At 36.3% G+C, this 18,583-nt stretch overlaps 1 protein-coding gene across 1 annotated transcript in view; it reads left to right on the plus strand.

Annotated features, from left to right (window-relative positions):
* The window catches only part of SMCHD1 (structural maintenance of chromosomes flexible hinge domain containing 1), a 128,751-nt gene that overhangs the window by 69,198 nt on the left and 40,970 nt on the right, over positions 1–18,583 (plus strand). Inside the window, exons 26-34 of the mRNA XM_030836690.2 lie at positions 1,111–1,259; positions 2,625–2,713; positions 3,341–3,459; positions 6,501–6,668; positions 9,812–9,937; positions 12,089–12,168; positions 12,403–12,560; positions 14,673–14,788; positions 15,840–15,904. Of these exons, the coding sequence (XP_030692550.1) occupies positions 1,111–1,259; positions 2,625–2,713; positions 3,341–3,459; positions 6,501–6,668; positions 9,812–9,937; positions 12,089–12,168; positions 12,403–12,560; positions 14,673–14,788; positions 15,840–15,904 (1,070 nt within the window). The remainder of the gene's footprint in view (positions 1–1,110; positions 1,260–2,624; positions 2,714–3,340; positions 3,460–6,500; positions 6,669–9,811; positions 9,938–12,088; positions 12,169–12,402; positions 12,561–14,672; positions 14,789–15,839; positions 15,905–18,583) is intronic.

The following is an 18,583-nucleotide window of genomic DNA, read 5'->3' on the forward strand; positions in this document are numbered from 1 at the left end:
AAAAAGGAAAAAAAGGTATGATAAAGAATAAAAATACGGTTTAAAAAGGTAACTAAGAGGACTCCCCTGGTGGCGCAGTCATTAAGAATCCACCTGCCAATGCAGGGGACATGGGTTCGAGCCTTGGTCCTAGAAGATCCCATATGCCGCGGAGCAGCTAAGCCTGTGTGCCACAACTGCTGAGCCTGCGCACTAGAGCCCGCGAGTGACAACTACTGAAGCCCGCGCGCCTAGTGCCCGTGCTCCATAGCAAGAGAAGCCACCACAATGAGAAGCCTGTGCACCACAACGAAGAGTAGCCCCCACTAGCCGCAACTAGAGAAAGCCCGCGCGCAGCAATGAAGACCCAACGCAGCCAAAAATAAACAAATAAATTTATTTTTTTTAAAAAAAAGGTAACTAAGAAAGAACAACATAAACTAGGATTAAAATATTAGAATATCAATGATTTAAGAATCACAACTATAGAAGGCTAAAAGCATAAAGTTGAGGTAAAAATTCTTAAATAGAAAGGATTGGAAGTTTAAAAGGATAGTGTAGGGTAATCAACTTAAAAAATGGATCAGGTAACAAAATATGGAATTTAAGAGATATAAAGTTAAAATTAGAGCTGAAAACATTCCAGAGTGGATTAAGATCAAGATGTGACCAGGCTGCTAAGTACATTAGTGGATTTAACTTTTTTTCTCACCTTGCTGAATCAGGTCCACTTAGATCTCATTTAAAACCTGTATTAATAAGATTCTTTTCAAAAAAACAGAGTGACTGTTAATTCTCAGAATTGATCACATGATTTGATTGACATGATTTTTTTAAAACTATAATGACCACAGTGATAATCTTGTGACAAAAGCTAAAGAAATGACTTAGGAATATTTATTTTATTGCATTGAAAGATATGGTGGCAACATTATCAGGAAAGACAATGAGGAAGATACTTTTTTATTATAGTAATATATGAACGACCATCATTTCTGGTCATCAGGGGCTTTTTCCTTAGAGGTGGGGAGGATGGGTTATAATTTTAAGAGTCTTTGGTAAGATAAGTGGCAGTTGGAAGGCATTAGATTAAGCTTTATATTGTTATTAAATATATAATTTTTCTTCTAGGTTAACTGGACTCCTGAGATTAACAAAGAGCACTTACTACAGGGTCTGCTTCCTGATGTACAAGTACCAACATCTGTAAAAGATATGCGCTATTGCCAGGTTTCGTTCCAAGATGATCATGTGTCTTTGGAAAGTGCATTTACAGTAAGGTTTGTGGGCATATTATATTTTGAGGTATTTCAAAATTCAGCATATGGCGACAAAAGTGCTTTTCTCCAAAGCACACATGCCAAAGTTGTTTTTTTTTGTTTTTTTTGCGGTACGTGGGCCTCTCACTGTTGTGGCCTCTCCCATCGAGGAGCACAAGCTCCGGACGCGCAGGCTCAGTGGCCATGGCTCACGGGCCCAGCCACTCCGCTGCATGTGGGACCTTCCCGGACTGGGGCACGAACCCGTGTCCCCTGTATCGGCAGGCAGACTCTCAACCACTGCGCCACCAGGGAAGCCCCAAAGTTGTTTTTTAATATAGAAATTTTCACAATTTTTTGGAAATAGGTTGTCTTTGGAATAAAGCTTCACTGAAGATAGTGATTAATTCTTAATATCGTTACAAGCTTCTGCTTAATTGACCCTCTAGTATCTGTCAGAACTAGAACTTTTGATAAAGGAAAGCCCTTCTAGGACAAGCAACAGTGAAAACTCATGGAGAATGACAGACATGAAAAGTCCAAAAGATACAGTGTGATCAGTCAGTGTGTTGTTCAGAAGGAAGAATGCTTTCATTGGTTAGTGATGATTTTCAAAGCTGAGTCCACCTGATAGAAAAGGGGGAGATTTAAGTAGCTATATTGAAAACCTGTCCTTCACCCTGGCCTGTCAGTTCCTCGGCTGCCTCTTTTTTAATAACCTTTTTCACTTTTTTTTTTTTTTTTTTTTGCGGTATGTGGGCCCCTTTCTGCTGGGGCCTCTCCCGTTGTGGAGCACAGGCTCCGGACGCACAGGCTCAGCGGCCATGGCTCACGGGCCCAGCCGCTCCACGGCATGTGGGATCTTCCCGGACCGGGGCACAAACCCGTGTCCCCTGCATCGGCAGGCGGAGTCTCAACCACTGCACCACCAGGGAAGCCAAACCTTTTTCACTTTAATTCCTCTACACATTTCCATACTATTCCAACACTTAGAATAGCTCCACGTTTGAGATAAAATCGTAAGATGTACAACTCTTCAGCCAGAGACAGATCTCTTGATGAGTCATTCTTACAGACCCATCTGTTTTCTTTCTCAGTGCTCTCATGGCATAAATTCCTTTTAATCCAGCATAGCTAACTGTGATCTAACACATGTGTATTTTTTTTTTTTTTTTTTTCAGTATTCTCTACTCTCTTTGCAAGCTATCTTTTCTCTCTTTCCTTTTGGGTTAATAGTTACGTTATATAAATGGAGGTATTTAGAGGGGTGTTACTTTAAGTTTTAGAAAATGAGTGTTGTATTTGTTACTCTTTAGCATATTTAAACTAATTTTTTTCTACAATTAATGGTGCAAGTAAGGCCTTTAACTTGTTAATCAATTGCAGACCACTTCCTGATGAACCTAAACATCTAAAATGTGAATTAAAAGGAGGAAAAACTGTACAGATGGGCCAAGAGCTTCAAGGAGAAATAGGTTAGTATGGCCTGCTTTCTTTCTTTAAAACACTTCTATAATATGTCCTTACGTTCATGTTTTGGCATACATAATCTGAAAGGAAAACTTGGGATTTATATACGGTTTATGGTTTAAATTCCATTGTTGGAAAGATTGAAGCATTTTCCCTGTCTTTGCCTATGCTGACCTAACTGTGAAATCAGTTTGGCAAAAATAGTTTGTTGAAAAGAATGTTGACTTTTGTTAGAAATGATAATAGTTAATATTAAGAGTGAAAAGTAAATATATTAGTGGGTTCATATGTATCCTGTATTTTTCTTATATCTAGAATATTACATAATACTAAATTATTTCCTTCAAATGTTCATGGTAAAAAACTTGATTAACATCAGCATCATGTTAAATATGTAAATATGATTAACATCAGCATCATGTTAAATATGTAAATAATATAAGTGTACTTATGTTTATTTTTATAGTGATTATAAAAGAAGTGATTATAATTACTTTTTACCAAAAAAATACACAAGAACAAAGTTAGAATGAGTTTCTAAGTATAATTTTAATTAAGTGTATAAGTGTTTATTATAGATATTTGTATATTTTATTGATACTTTAAAATTAAACTTCCTCCCCTTTTTATAGTTATAATAGTTACAGATCAGTATGGAAATCAGATTCAAGCATTTTCACCAAGTTCTCTATCTTCCTTGGGAATTGCTGGGATTGGACTTGATAGCTCACATTTGAAAACTACTTTTCAGGTATGGCTGTTTTCCATAACAGTTGGCTTATTCCATTCAGTTTATATATAACAAAATGTTTGGGAAAAACAAAAATAAGAGAGACTTGATTTCAGTGTTTACAGTGAAAAAATATAAAAGGCATTAAAATAAGTTTTATAATGAAAAATTTTGAACATATGCAAAAATAGAATAAATAGTATAATTAATTCCCATGATCCCATCAGTCAGCTTCAACATTCATCACTTCCCCCTTATCCATCACTTTGAAGCAAATTCCATACATCATATCATTTCATCCTTAAATATTTTGATATGTATATGAAGATAGTTTTTCATGTAGCTATTTGAGTAAAATTTCTTGGTGCTCAGTCCCTGCATTAAATAGAATGCCTGGGAGAAAACTAGTGGTGAAAGTTTGCAGCTGTGCAGTTAATTGAGATTAGCTTGAAAAATAAGAACCCTGGTGGAATTATTTCAGTTTAAAACAAGCAAGGAAACACAATGTATTCTTCTTGGAGAGATTAAAGGCAGTTTTTGAGAAAAGATGTTGGAGTTGAGCCTTCAAGGAACCTACCAGGCTCGAGTAGGTCAAAAAGAAGGAATTCTAAGGCCCAAGTAAAGTTGAATCCATTTAGGGCATTTAATGGTTTTCAAAACTCTTCTTCCTTTTGGAGCCTCCATTATACCTTTTACCCGACAGAATGATCATAATAGCCTCCTTGTTGCCCCTCCCACCTAGAATTTCTGTTTCCACTAATCTGCTGGGCTATTATTTTCTAGTTTTCAGAACACCACTTTCACTATATCTTAGCACTGCTGAGGAACTTTTAATGGTGTTTTGTTTACTGTAAAAGATAAGGTTTCATCTTTGACTTTCAGGTTCTTCTCTTGTCTAGCTTCACCCTCTGTGTAGATGAAGTCAGATAATAACTGCTGTTATACATGAACTATCTCTGCTTCCTGTCGCCTTATGCACAGGCTCCCATCCTCTTTCACTAATTATTCCTAAATTGTAACCTATCTTCCTACATCTTGTTTTCCCTGTCAATTAGATTCCCATCAGCATATAGACAGGCTATAATGAAAAAACGCTCACAGCTTCCTTGTACGGCCCTCCTTCTCTCCTCCTTTTTACAGTACAGCTCCTTGGAAGAGTTGTGTCTACTCTCTGTTTTCACATTCTTCACCATCATTCCCAGGCAAGCCACTGTCACTGTTTTTCTGCCCTGTGCCGCCTGACCGAATCTAGTGTCAGTTTTCAGTTCCCATCTTATGCCACCTATCAGCATTTTATACTATAGACTCCATCTCCTTAGGGTGACCTAAAGTACTCCATAGTATTCCACTGCAGCACACCTATCTCCTCCCATGGCTCATTCTCCAGTCAAATTGACTTTCTTTGTTTCTGCTGTCATTTTATAACTGATGTATACTATCTTGACTCACTTTCAAAACAATAGGAGTCTACCCCTAGTTTCTACAGAAAAAAGGGAGCCTCTGTTTTCTTTTTTTTTAAACCAAAGTTGTTTTTAAAAAGCACTATTTTTAAAAGCACTATTTTTGCGTACCGCAAAAAAATAAAAAAAAATTTTTAAAAACTGGTTTTAATATGCCATTATTTCTTTTTTTTTTTTGGTACGTGGGCCTCTCACTGCTGTGGCCTCTCCCGTTGCGGAGCACAGCCTCCAGACACGGAGGCTTAGCAGCCATGGCTCACGGGCCCAGCCGCTCCGCGGCATGTGGGATCCTCCCGGACCGGGGCACGAACCTGTGTCCCCTGCATCAGCAGGCGGACTCTCAACCAATGCGCTACCAGGGAAGCCCTGCCATTGTTTCTTAAAATCATTTCCACATCTTCATAAAATGTACTGCTCTTCTGAAGTACATTCCCTTGATAATATCAACATTAGACCTTAGAGAGTGCCTTTCAGAATTTTGTGTTTAATTCTATTTATACTCATCTACAATTTGTTAATGTGCATGCAAATTTTATTTTTAAGATATGAGGTAAAACCAGAATAACTTTCAAGATTACTTAAGACATCACCTCTTCAAAAGGGCATTTGGTGTTTCACTATTAAATGTGGGATTCTATAGACTTCACGTATTTTGAACTTTTCAATGTGTTGTACTAATGAATGCTTAATTTGTTTTCCAAATAATGAAAAAACTCCCCTGCACTCAGTGGGCTTTTTGGGGAGATTAATTTTTATCGTTTTGCAATGTCTTTTTACAGAAAATGTTCTACGAACAGTTGTTTCAGATCATAAAACATGACATTTTAACTCTGATTTTTAAAATCTTCTGGAATATATTTGTACTTAATGGAAATTTAAGATGATGAAATCATTAAGGGTCACTATTAAAATGTGAATACTACAGTGCTCATGCCAGTATGGAATCAGTTTATCTACTTCAGTCACTTGGCAAAGATTATAGGCTAGTGTCATTGATTCCCATTAACAGATGTTAGGCATTCTAAGTACCAGCGATGGGGTTGTGACAAGTCAAAGCCCCTGCCTTCTCGGAGATTACCTTGTAATGGGAGAGCATATAACAGGTAGGAAATGAGTGACAGGAAGAAAATTAAAGTGGGCTGTGGGAATAGGGCACCATCATATAGGGTAGTCACAGAAAACCCCTCTGGTTAAGGTATTCTGTGCGCAAAAACCTGAAGAAAAGCCATGTAGGTAAAAAAAAATGTTGCAGTCACAGGGAAGGAGCGAGTGCAAAGGGTGTTGGGCAAGCACGTGCATGGCTATTTGGGGAACAAAAAGGAGACAATGCAAGTGTAAATAAGAGGGAAATTAGGAAAATATCAGGAAAAAGGACATAGCTTGAACCTTTTAGATTTCTCCCTCACAAAAAAGAATTTCAGTTTCTCCTCTCAAGGAGATGAAATTCAAGGAACTCCAGTATTGGCATATGTGTAAGTTACTTGCTGTTGTTATACCAGAAGCACGTCTGTATGCACATAGGTGGTGACGACATTTTCTTTCATTTTTCTGAAAACTAAACATTATCTCCCTGTTTCTTTTCAATGTGCTTTTCCTCATTAGGAAAATACACAAAGTATAAGTGTGAGAGGCATCAAATTTATTCCAGGTCCCCCTGGAAATAAGGATCTTTGTTTTACGTGGCGTGAGTTTTCTGACTTTATTCGAGTGCAGCTAATTTCTGGGCCACCAGCTAAACTTCTCATTGTAGACTGGCCAGAGTTAAAGGAGGTAAGTACCTTCCTGCCTTGATTGACAGAATTTAATATCACATGACTTACTGCTTCAAAATGTCAGTAGATCAGAAGAGTTACATTTTGTTGTTGAAGTAATAACAGTAGCAATAGTAACAATAACAAAAGGACAAAGTAATATGAATTTTAATACTTCATTATTTAATTCATCACTGTGCCCTCATTTGTTTAAAAAAGTGTAATACTTCAAATTCTAAGTATTTTATTGTAATAGAAATTTTAAAATATGCATAAAAGTAAAGTATAATGAATGCCCAGTTTCAACAGTTACTGATTTTTGCCCAATTTTATTTCATTGTTCTCTCTCACTGACTTACTAAAAAAATGTTTTTGCTGGAATTTTTAAAAGCATACCAGGTATCAAGTCATTCATTACATCCATAAAAACTTCAGTTTGCCTTCCTATGCAAATAGTTAAATCTTTTTTTTTAACATCTTTATTGGACTATAATTGCTTTACCATGGTGTGTTAGTTTCTGCTTTATAACAAAGTGAATCAGCTATATGTATATATACATCCCCGTATCTCTTCCCTCTTCCGTCTCCCTCCCACCCTCCCTATCCCACCCCTTAGGTGGTCACAAAGCACTGAGCTGATCTCCCTGTGCTATGTGGCTGCTTCCCACTAGCTATCTGTTTTACATTTGGTAATATGTGTAAGTCCATGCCACTCTCTCACTTCATCCCAGCTTACTCTTCCCCATCCTCAGGTCCACTCTCTACGTCTGCTTCTTTATTCCTGTCCTGCCCCTAGCTTCTTCAGAACCTTTTTTTTTTTTTTTTGACTGCATATGTATGTATTAGCATATGGTATTTGTTTTTCTCTTTCTGACTTACTTCATTCTGTATGACAGACTCTAGGTCCATCCACCTCACTACAACTAACTCAGTTTCGTTTCCTTTTATGGCTGAGTAATATTCCATTGTATATATGTGCCACATCTTCTTTATCCATTCATCTGTCGATGGACACTTAGGTTGCTTCCATGTCCTGGCTATTGTAAATAGAGCTGGAATGAACATTGTGGGACATGACTCTTTTTGAATTAAATACTAATCACTAATACTTCAATACTAATTTTGCAAATGTCTATCAAATCTGTTACCTTTCAGTTTTCAATCAATTTTTAGAATTCTCATTTTAAAATGTTCACATTCTGGTGTTCAGTTATGGTGTGGCAGGGCCTTATCTGTTGGTGTGAAAGCTTATTTTTTTCTAATGGGAAATGATCTCACATGACCGTGGTAGTAAATGAAATTATCCTGTAAAGGAACTGATCATGTAAGAAAAGCTTACATATCTGCACCCTAGTTTGAGATTGCCCTTTTTTGATTTGTGAGTTTAAAAAAACAGATAAACTAGTGTATGAATGTGCTTTAAAAACAATTTTTTTTTGTAATGTGTTGACTGAAGGATTTCACTGAAAAGTGAGTGTACTTATTTTTTATCTGGAAGCACATATATTGCATAAATCAATACATTCTTTGTGCCTAATGATGTCAGTAAAGGATTTGTTGACTGACTGTATCATGGAATAATTGTGTACATTTGAGGTGGAAAAAATCTTTACATGTTCATGTTTTTATATGATTTTGTAGGAGGGGAATATAAAAAATAATGACAGCTTGCTAACTCAAAAACTTATTACAAGGTTTATTTGCAGATACCATTGAAATCCAACAGTTTTAAAAATAAAACCTAAAACAAATTTCTCATTCTGTTAAGAGATACATTATATGTAGGTAAGCTTGAAAACGTAGTCATTTGAATATGTGGTTTTCCTAGAATTTCCTAATTTAATTTTTGACCTACCGTGCCCCTACAGGATCTTTAATAGAAAAGGGGAACTGATTTAACACCTAAGCATGATAAATAGAAAAAATATATTAAATATACACATATATTCTCTCATTTAATCTTCAGCAACATTATGATATATTATCATTCTTTATAAATAGGAAACAAATTCTGAAATATTACATTACACGACAATATTAAAAAGTGGCAAAGGACAGATTTGTATTCATGAACATTTGATTTTGGATATTTGCTTTCCCCACTACTACCCAGAAAAATGTTCAACTAAAAGCTTTTGCTACAAGTCATTTACTGAAAGATATTCTTTAAAAGTAGTTACTATTTGATGGACAGACAATTACATAATTAGGAATAAAGACCCTGTAGCGTTTACATTTGGAAACATCAGCACTTTTTATATATTCAAGCTTTTTATAAACTTTTTCAGATAAAATACAGTCTATCCATGAAAATCTTTTGGTAGTCAAGCATTTAAACTAAACCAGCTTCAGGGGTATCTTTAAAAAAAAAAGTTCTAGCCCTAACACATTATTAATTTTTCTCCCACTTTTAGCAACCTCCTAACGTAATTTGGTAAACAACTTCCTCAAGTAAGGTGAGGGGTGGAGGAAGCGGAGGGAACATTATTAGTAGGAGAGAGATGATAAGTCAGCTTTCATTTTTTGCTAGTTATATCTTTCCTATCTTTTTTTTTTTTTAACTTTTAAAATCTGACACAGAGGATTGGACTTTCACAGGTTTCTTGCTTGACAATGTGTTTTCCTTTGATATATTCAGTATTAATAGGTTGGCACACAAATTCGCAGAGCTACACAGGCCTTACATGAAGTAATGGAAAAGCAAGAAACATCTTAAGCCAACAAGACAGTGTAGATTATCAGTGACTAGTCCTGTTTAACCAAGAGCTGGAAAGCTGTGCATTATTGCTTCGTGTAGACTGGCAGAGTGCTGACAATTGATGGAGGAGTTAAACTGTAGATGACAGCGCTAAAGATGAGAACCTAAGATAAGCTTCTGTTTCCAAGGAAGTCCTTCTAATATGTAATTTTTAGAATTCTTGACTGGCTCTAGAAGCCAGTAATGTCAAATGATATTTTCCCGTTTATCAAATTTTCAATCATTTCTATAAGAAGAGGATCATTTGTGACAACATAATTGACTTTCAGAAGTTTATTTTAATCGATGAAGGGAGCTATTTGTGAATAAAACAGATACATTAAGTGATTGTTTCACTTAAATAGTAATCATATTGTTTGGCATATATGTTTTAGTGCTTCTTAAAATTATTATATCTGTTTTAGTCCATTCCAGTGATTAACGGAAGAGAATTACAGAATCCTCTCATTGTTCAACTTTGTGATCAGTGGGATAATCCAGCACTTGTGCCACAGGTTAAAATAAGCCTTATAAAAGCTAACAATTTAAAGGTAAGTTTTAAACATTCTTAAACATTTTCACTTACTTAAAATTCTGGCTTTCATCCTCAGGATTACGTCTTTAGGTGTCACATTTCTTTTTTTTAAAAAAAAATAGTCTTATATAATCTTCATTATTGCTTAGTTTAAGTTAACCTAAAATTTTTAATAGTTTGAGGAAGTATAGTTTATATCTTGCAAACAGTGTAACAAGGAGCAACATTCTGCAGTTATGTCTGAGTGTTTATTACACAATATTAATAATATTTGGATTTCAGATTAAGAATAGATAATGCTGACAAAGGTGAATGATGGCAGATACAATGACCTGCAGTATGGGTTATGAAACAGGTATTATTGGGGAAACTTACAAGCCCTAAGGGTGAAGGAAAAGAGTCATGCGAGTAGCTGTACTCCACCTACCTTTTGGAGAGCTACCAGGGCCTGGGCATAGCTGTTAGACCTATACTGGCTTGTGTTCTAGGGAATTCGGCAAGCATGAACATGGCCTCGTAATGTTTGGGCACAGACATAGTGCTTGGATACCGGGAGTCCAAGATTAGGTACCAAGTGTTTACATTAGTATTGGGGTAACTAGGATGTAGGGGGGACTTTGGATGCCTGGCACAAAGTTTATGCCCTCCTGCAAGGGGTGAGGGAAGAAGCTGCCAGTCCCTTGCAAAGTTATATTTTCACAAGTCTCTCCTGTTGGTTGAAGGGAATTCATTTGTCCCAGCCAGGTTGTTGCCAGGCAACACAGAAGCGAGTTCTTGGAGTTATATTTAGCCAGGCTTGAATATCCCTCCATGAATTTTATAATTTTAGTGGATGCAAAAAGTTGGTATTATATAAATACACAGTTCACTTGAAATTAATCTATTAGTTCATTAAGAATCCCAGTGGGGATTTTGTAGGACTCAACAAGTTTATCTTAAAAGCTATACAGGAGAGAATTCCCTGGCAGTCCAGTGGTTGGGACTACATGCTTCCACTGCAGGGGTCACAGGTTCAATCCCTTGTTGGTGAACTAAAATCTTGCATGCCATGTGCGTGGCCAAAAGACAATAAACGAAAATAAATAAATAAATAAAAGCTATACAGGAGATTAAAGTGCCAAGAATGACTTGTGATCCGCATGAACTTATTTTCAAAGTAAAGTGAAAAGGGTCAGAGGTCTTAGCCTGTCAAAAAAGACTACAGTATTGCTGCTATATAGCCTGAAATAGAAGACTTACTTCTCTGGCTTAGCGACAAAGATTTAGGACCCAGATGGAGGAAAGACTTTGAGATAGGTTGAGAGAAGATGGATTGGAGGGTAAATGAGACAGGTACAAATATAGGGTTTTATTCTAGCAGTTCAATTACTCTTTCTCACTTTTGTCTCACCAACTATTGCTTTTGTTTTTTTTTTTTTGTCTGCATGTACCATAATCACCTAATCTTCAGGTTCCGATAAACAGAAATTTGGTATTAGAATTTAGGAGAGAGTCTGATTTTCCTGCTTCTACGGTCTTCACATTTACTTTTGTTCTTAATGTTTGCTTCCAAGAGAGTTAAATAGTGATTATTTCCTACTGGTAATAAGAGTATGATCTTAGTTTTTTGGAGAAGCATCTGCAAAAGACTGAAAGACTCTTCTAACCAATGATTAGGAAATGTGGCCACTGATTCTTAATCACTTAAAAGTAAAAGCTTGGTTATCAATGCAAAAGTAGTATTGCAACAAAGATTTAAGAAGCACATCTGAGTAAATATTAAGAGAAAGATGAAGTAACTAACGATGGACATGGTATTATGCCTTGACTTGAAATTATGTACGTGTATTTATGTTTATTTTTCCTGCGCCGACTCTCACAGCCCCCCAGTTTTGGAATATACCTTCAGTGTTTGTGTGACCAAACTTCACTTGATATATCAGCGTTATTGAAACTGAACATTGAATTCTGCAACTTAATAATTGAAATACACAAAATTCTAGTTTAATTGAGTGTGAGTGATTATTATCCTTTGGATTATGTGATTACGTATTATATCATTTCAACTAGTTCAAATTAGACAATTTTAGATTTTAGACTGTGTGCAAATGTAGCTTTTTAAATAGTAATAGAGGAAAAGAATTTGATTCCTAGAATTTTCTAATTAACCGTTTTGTTTTGTTTTTAGCTCACTCCTTCAAACCAACAGCATAAAACCGATGAAAGGGGCAGGGCTAATTTGGGAGTGTTCAGTGTTTATGCCCCTAGGTAAGAACTGAAAGTTTGATAGTTATTGGTATTATAGAGATTGATTTTTGTTATTACTTGATTAAGTTAAGAGTAGTAACTAGCCTTCTATTTAGTGATAGTCAGGAGTTGGAATGGAACAGGAGTAGAGAGGTTTCCTAAATGAGTTAAACTTTGTATAAATTGTCTCAGAATTTTTAGTTATAACTAATGAAGTTTGAACCCCCTTCCCCCCTTCCCCTTTTTTCTTTTTAGAGGAGAACATATTATGCAGGTTAAAGCCATTTATAACAAGAATACCATAGAAGGACCTATAATTAAGTTAATGATTCTTCCAGACCCTGAAAAACCCATTCGTCTCAATGTTAAATATGACAAAGATGCTTCCTTTTTAGCAGGGGGTATTTTCACTGGTGAGTAATTCACAGTTTTAAAATAAATTTGTAGTATTAATTTGCCTCTTACGTTAATGGAATAAATTATTTATCCTGGGTGTTCAGCATGATAAAAAAGCAAGCATGTTGTGGCTTTTCAAATAAGAAAGTACATTTGACTTAGCTATGTCTTCCCTCTCCCCTATATCCTACATTCCTTTAGTGGTTAAGAATGAACTAAAAGTTCATATATAAACTGATAGCTTAAGATAACCAGTTTGTGTTTGTTCATTTGCTGAATTGTGAGATTCTGCAAAAGAAGTATGAACTGCTAAATGGCAAAACTGTGGGGGTGTGTTCTGCTAAATATGTTGCACTGTTAAACCAGACAGAACCAGGACTGTTCAACTTAATTTGGATGGAAATGCATCACATCATAATTTATGATTAAAGATATTTCAGAACAACAAACATTTACTGAACACCTGCTATGTCCATCCACTATGCTAGACTCCTAATTCCAGTAATGAACAAGACAGTTTTCAATGAGTTCAGTCTAATGTAGGAGACAGTCAAGTAAGCAAATGATTTCAGTGTAATATGGCAGGAGCCAAGTCAATAGGAAATTGTATTTGCTTTGTATAGGTAATTTTCTTGAAGACTTTGGTTTTCTTGAGAGGATGAATTCCTGTTCATAGTTACAAGCAGTGAAAGAAGCAGACCAGAAATATTTAGATTGAAATATTAACAATAATTTTAAATAATTATAGCCTTTGAAATCTGTTAGGGGAGATAAGACCTATTTCCTGTGATTAAAAACTGTAATAGGTGACAAGAGAATATTCCAGGTGATAAATATAAGGGACTATTACAAGTAATAATAGTTTAGCTACTGTATGCTATTGAAAATCATAAAAGAAAGTAAACATTGTATTCTCAGACTACATAAAGCATATAGATTTGTAACCGTTTGGCCTGTTCTAGATTGCTGAGTATCTGTAGTCTAACCTTTTTTTTAAAAAAATTTTTATTGAAGTATAGTTGAATTACAATGTTGTGATAATTACTGCTGTACAGCAGAGTGACTCAGTTATACATATAAATACATTCTTTTTCATGTTCTTTTCCATGATGCTTTATCACAGGATGTATTTTTTTAATGTCTTTATTGGAGTATAATTGCTTTACAATGTTGTGTTAGTTTCTGCTGTATAACAAAGTGAATCAGCTATACGTATACATATATCCCCATATACCCTCCCTCTTGTGCCTCCCTCCCACTCTCCCTATCCCACCCCTCTAGGTGGTCACAAAGCACAGAGCTGACCTCCCTGTGCTATGCAGCTGCTTCCCACTAGCTATCTGTTTTACACTTGGTAGTGTATATATGTCAGTGCTACTCTCTCACTTCATCCCAGCTTACCCTTCCCCCTCCCCGTGTCCTCAAGTTCATTCTCTGTGTCTGCGTCTTTATGCCTGTCCTGCCCCTAGGTTCATCAGAACCATTTTTTTTCTTTTTTTTAGATTTCATACATATGTGTTAGCATATAGTATTTGTTTTTCTGACTTACTTCACTCTGTATGACAGACTCTAGGTCCATCTACCTCACTACAAATAACTCAATTCCGTTTCTTTTTATGGCTGAGTAATATTCCATTGTATATATGTGCCACATCTTCTTTATCCGTTCATCTGTTGATGGACACTTGGGTTGCTTGCATGTCCTGGCTATTGTAAATACTGCTGCAATGAACATTGTGGTACCTGTCTCTTTTTGAATTATGGTTTTCTCAGGGTATATGCCCAGTAGTATCACAGGATATTGAATATAGTTCCTTGTGCTACAAATAACACAGTCTAACCTTTTTGGTCTTGCTTGGCAGACTGTGAAAATAAGACAAAGGATTACTAATAGCAAAGATGTATTTATTAGATTTCTGTGGGAGATTTAGCACTGGAGAGTTACCTGTTATGATTAAGTTCTGTAGACAAATTGTTGGGGAAGACTAATTAAAGAATAGTTTTATTTCTTCATTAGAATTTTATTATTAACACTTAAACAAGATGTATGCTTTAAGACATACAGTTATTTAGCCAAATCCACTAATTGAACTAGAAAGAAAATAATTTTTTAATGTTCATCATTACAGATTTTATGATTACTGTTATTTCTGAAGATGACAGTATCATTAAAAATATTAATCCAGCACGTATTTCCATGAAAATGTGGAAACTGTCAAACAGTGGGAACCGACCACCAGCAAATGTGAGTCATAGAAAGCATTTTAGAAATTAAAAGTAGCTCTTACATTTAATATAAAATTAAATGTAATTTAATATAAAAATGCAGTGTGTATATCCTGGAGAACTAGAAAGTAACCCATTCCATCACTTAGGATTTTTAAAAGATGCATCAGAGTATGTTTCAGAATTAAGTCTAAAGAACAGTAGCACAGGCAAAAAACTAAATATCACTGAGAGATAGTACAGAAAGTGAGAGAAGGAGATGTGATTGATAGACTACAGAGTAAATTAAAGAAGGGGGTAGAGTGGAGAGAACAGTTTGAGAGTCCAAAGTCATACAGTCCAATAGAAATATAATACCAGCCACACGTGATACTCATATTCTGAATTCTGCTAGTAGCCACATTAAAAAATAAAAAGAAGTAAGTAAAATTAAGTTTAATATAGTTTTAAACTAATATACAAAAAGTTACCATTTCACCATGAACTCAATATTTTAAAATTTAATTATGATATTTTACATTCTTGTATCTTTCCAAATCTTTGAAATTTGGTTTGTATTTTATGCTTACAACACCTCAGTTTGGACCAGTCACATTTCAAGTGCTCAGTAGTCACATGTAGTTATTGGCTACCATACCAGACAGTGCCAATCTAAAATAAATCTCAAATTGGAAACTAAACCAAGCCATATCAGGGGTCCTGATTTAATGACATCTTTGAGGATTTATGGTTCAGTTTAGTCATCTGTTTAGGAAACTAGCTTCCTTAATTTATACCATCAGTCCCATCAAGCTGCTATTACCTTAAAATTATGTCACCACCTTTAAGATCTGTTTTGTGCCCTTTAATGATTAATGGTATATCTTTCCATTGTGACTAATCTCACTTTTGTGTCATACATGCATGGTAAAGATATATACATGTAGGGGTGTGTTTGTGTGTATTTATCAATCCAGATGTGATCTGGGTTCACACTTGGTGAAAGGAAAAAGAAATTTTTATCGTAAATACACTGTGTTTAATGTTTGTGATTTCTCCCTCTCCCCCTTCTTCCCTACTTTTCCTTCTAGGCAGAAATATTTAGTTGTAATAAAATAAAGGATAATGACAAGGAAGATGGCTGCTTCTACTTCAGGTATTTCTCAAATTGTTTCATATTTTAATGCATATTTTGTTATGAAGTTAATCAGCCTTGGCAACATTTGCCTGCTCAGCTAGGGAGAAATAATTTATGATTGAATAGAAAATGTTATTTTCTTAATTTTTGGTCAGGAAGTTTTTTGAGAAAATATTTTGTTTGCAAACTTTGTGAAACGGTTTGGGGAAAGATTGTTGTGATAGATATATTTGTTTTCAAAACTATCAAAAACATCAGAAGAATTCTGTTGTCAGAGCACTTTATATTTTATTATATAGGACATTTCTGTAATTCTAAACTTAAGATCTTATGAAGTAAAAAAGCTGAACTAGGTTTTTATTGTTTAACTATGTGACTTTGAGTGTTGCTTCTTTAGTCTGGACCTGTACTTTGAAATCTGAAAATGGTTTTGGAGAGATGGTGTCTAAGGTTTCTTTTATTTATTAAAAATGTTTCTTTCCTTTTAGACTAATAATTGCTTTGTTTTATTTCTTTAAGTGTATAGTTTATTAAGCCATATAGAAAGCAAAAGGTACAAGTATAGATATAAATCATTGTTACAATAGTACCAGCATTTACAATTACCTGTGTATTTACCTTTGTTGAGGTATTTATTTTTCCATGTGGCTTCAAGTTACTGTCTATTGTTCTTTCATTTTACCTTGTAGGACTCCCATGAACATTTCTTCCGGGCCAGGTGTAGTGGTAATGAACTCCCTTAGCTTTTGTTTATCTGAGAATGTCGCTGCACTGTGTGGCATGCAGGATCTTATTAGCTCCCTGACCAGGGATTGAACCCGTGCCCCCTGCAGTGGAGGTGCAGAGTCCTAACCACTGGACTGCAGGGAATTCCTATCTGAGAATGTCTTAATTTCTCCCTCACTTTTGAGGAACAGTTGCTGGATGTAGGATTCTTGGTTGACAGTTTCTTTCTTTTAGCACTTTGAAAACATTGGCCCACTGCCTCTGGCTTCCAAACTTACTGATGAGAAATCCCATCATCTTATTGAGGATCCCTTGTATGTAATGATTTGCTCTTCTCTCGCTGCTCTTAATATTCTCTTTTTCTTTGTCCTTTGAAAGTTTGTAATAATGTGTCTTGGTGTGGGTCTCTGAGTTTATCTTACTTGGAATTCCTTGAGCATCTTGGATACTTATATTCATGTCTTTCATCAAACTAGGGAAGTTTCCAGCCATTCTTCAAACATGGTCTCTGCCTCCTTTTCCCTCTTTTCTCCTTGAACTCCCACAATGTGTATGTTGGTCCACTTGATAGCATCTCAGGTCCCTTAGGCTCTGTTCACTTTCCTTCAATCATTTTTCTTTCTGTTCCTCAGACTCTCATTTCCACTGTCTTATCTTCAAGTTTGCTAATTCTTCTACCTTCTCAAATCTGCCTTTGAATACCTGTAGTGAAATTTTCACTTCAGTTACTGTACTTTTCAGCTGCAGAATTTGTTTTTGGTTTCCTTTTAAGTTTTCTCTCTATTGATAAAGCCTGTGTGCAGCAACAAAGACGCAATGCGGCCAAAAAATAATAATAATGATAATTTTTAATTAAAAAGTTTAGCTATTACGTATTTCAAAAATGCTTGCCTTTTTTTTTTTTTTGTGGTACGTGGGCTTCTCACTGCTGTGGCCTCTCCCGTTGCGGAGCACAGGCTCAGGACGCACAGGCTCAGCGGCCACGGCTCACGGGCCCAGCCGCTCCGCAGCATGCGGGATCCTCCCAGACCGGGGCACGAACCCGCGTCCCCTGCATCGGCAGGCGGACTTCCAACCACTGCGCCACCAGGGAAGCCCCAGACAAGAGTTTCTTTTTTTTTTTTTTTTTTGGTGGTACGTGGGCCTCTCACTGTCGTGGCCTCTCCCGTTGCAGAACACAGGCTCCGGACGCGCAGGCTCAGCGGCCATGGCTCACGGGCCCAGCCGCTCCGCGGCATGTGGGATCCTCCCGGACCGGGGCACGAACCCGCGTCCCCTGCATTGGCAGGCGGACTCTCAACCACTGCGCCACCAGGGAAGCCCTATGCTTGCCTTTTTAAAATTAGTTAATTTATTTTTGGGGGTCTTCATTGCCGTGTGCAGGCTTTCTCTAGTTGCGGCTTGCAGGGGCTACTCTTCGTCACGGGGCGTGGGCTTTTCATCATGGTGGCTTCTCTTGTGGAGTATGGGCTCTAGGCCTGTGGGCTTCAGTAGTTGTGGCACACGGGCTCAGTAGTTGTGGCTTATGGGCTCTAGAGCACAGGCTCAGTAGTTGTGGCACACAGGCTTAGTTGCTCCGTGGCACGTGGGATCTTCCCGGACCAAGGATCGAACCCGTGTCCCCTGCATTGGCAGGCGGATTCTTAACCACTACACCACCAGGGAAGTCCAATGCTTGCTTTTTTTTTTTTTTAATAGATTATTTTATTTTGAAAATACAGCATAATTTACTTACCTATTCACATATTTTGGGCTAATTAGATTATTTCCATTTTCATTATTATAAATAACATTGAAATCAACATCTATAAACAACCCTTTTTAGTTCCTTAAGCTAGATCATTTCCTTAATTTCTCTTTCAGATTTTTCATCATTAGTGTGTAGGAATGCAAGAGATTTCTGTGCATTAATTTTGTATCCTGATACTTTACCAACTTCATTGATTAGCTCTAGTAGTTCTCTGGTAGCAT

This window comes from Globicephala melas, chromosome 13 (assembly GCF_963455315.2).
Source record: "Globicephala melas chromosome 13, mGloMel1.2, whole genome shotgun sequence".
Classification (NCBI taxonomy): Eukaryota; Metazoa; Chordata; class Mammalia; order Artiodactyla; family Delphinidae; genus Globicephala; species Globicephala melas.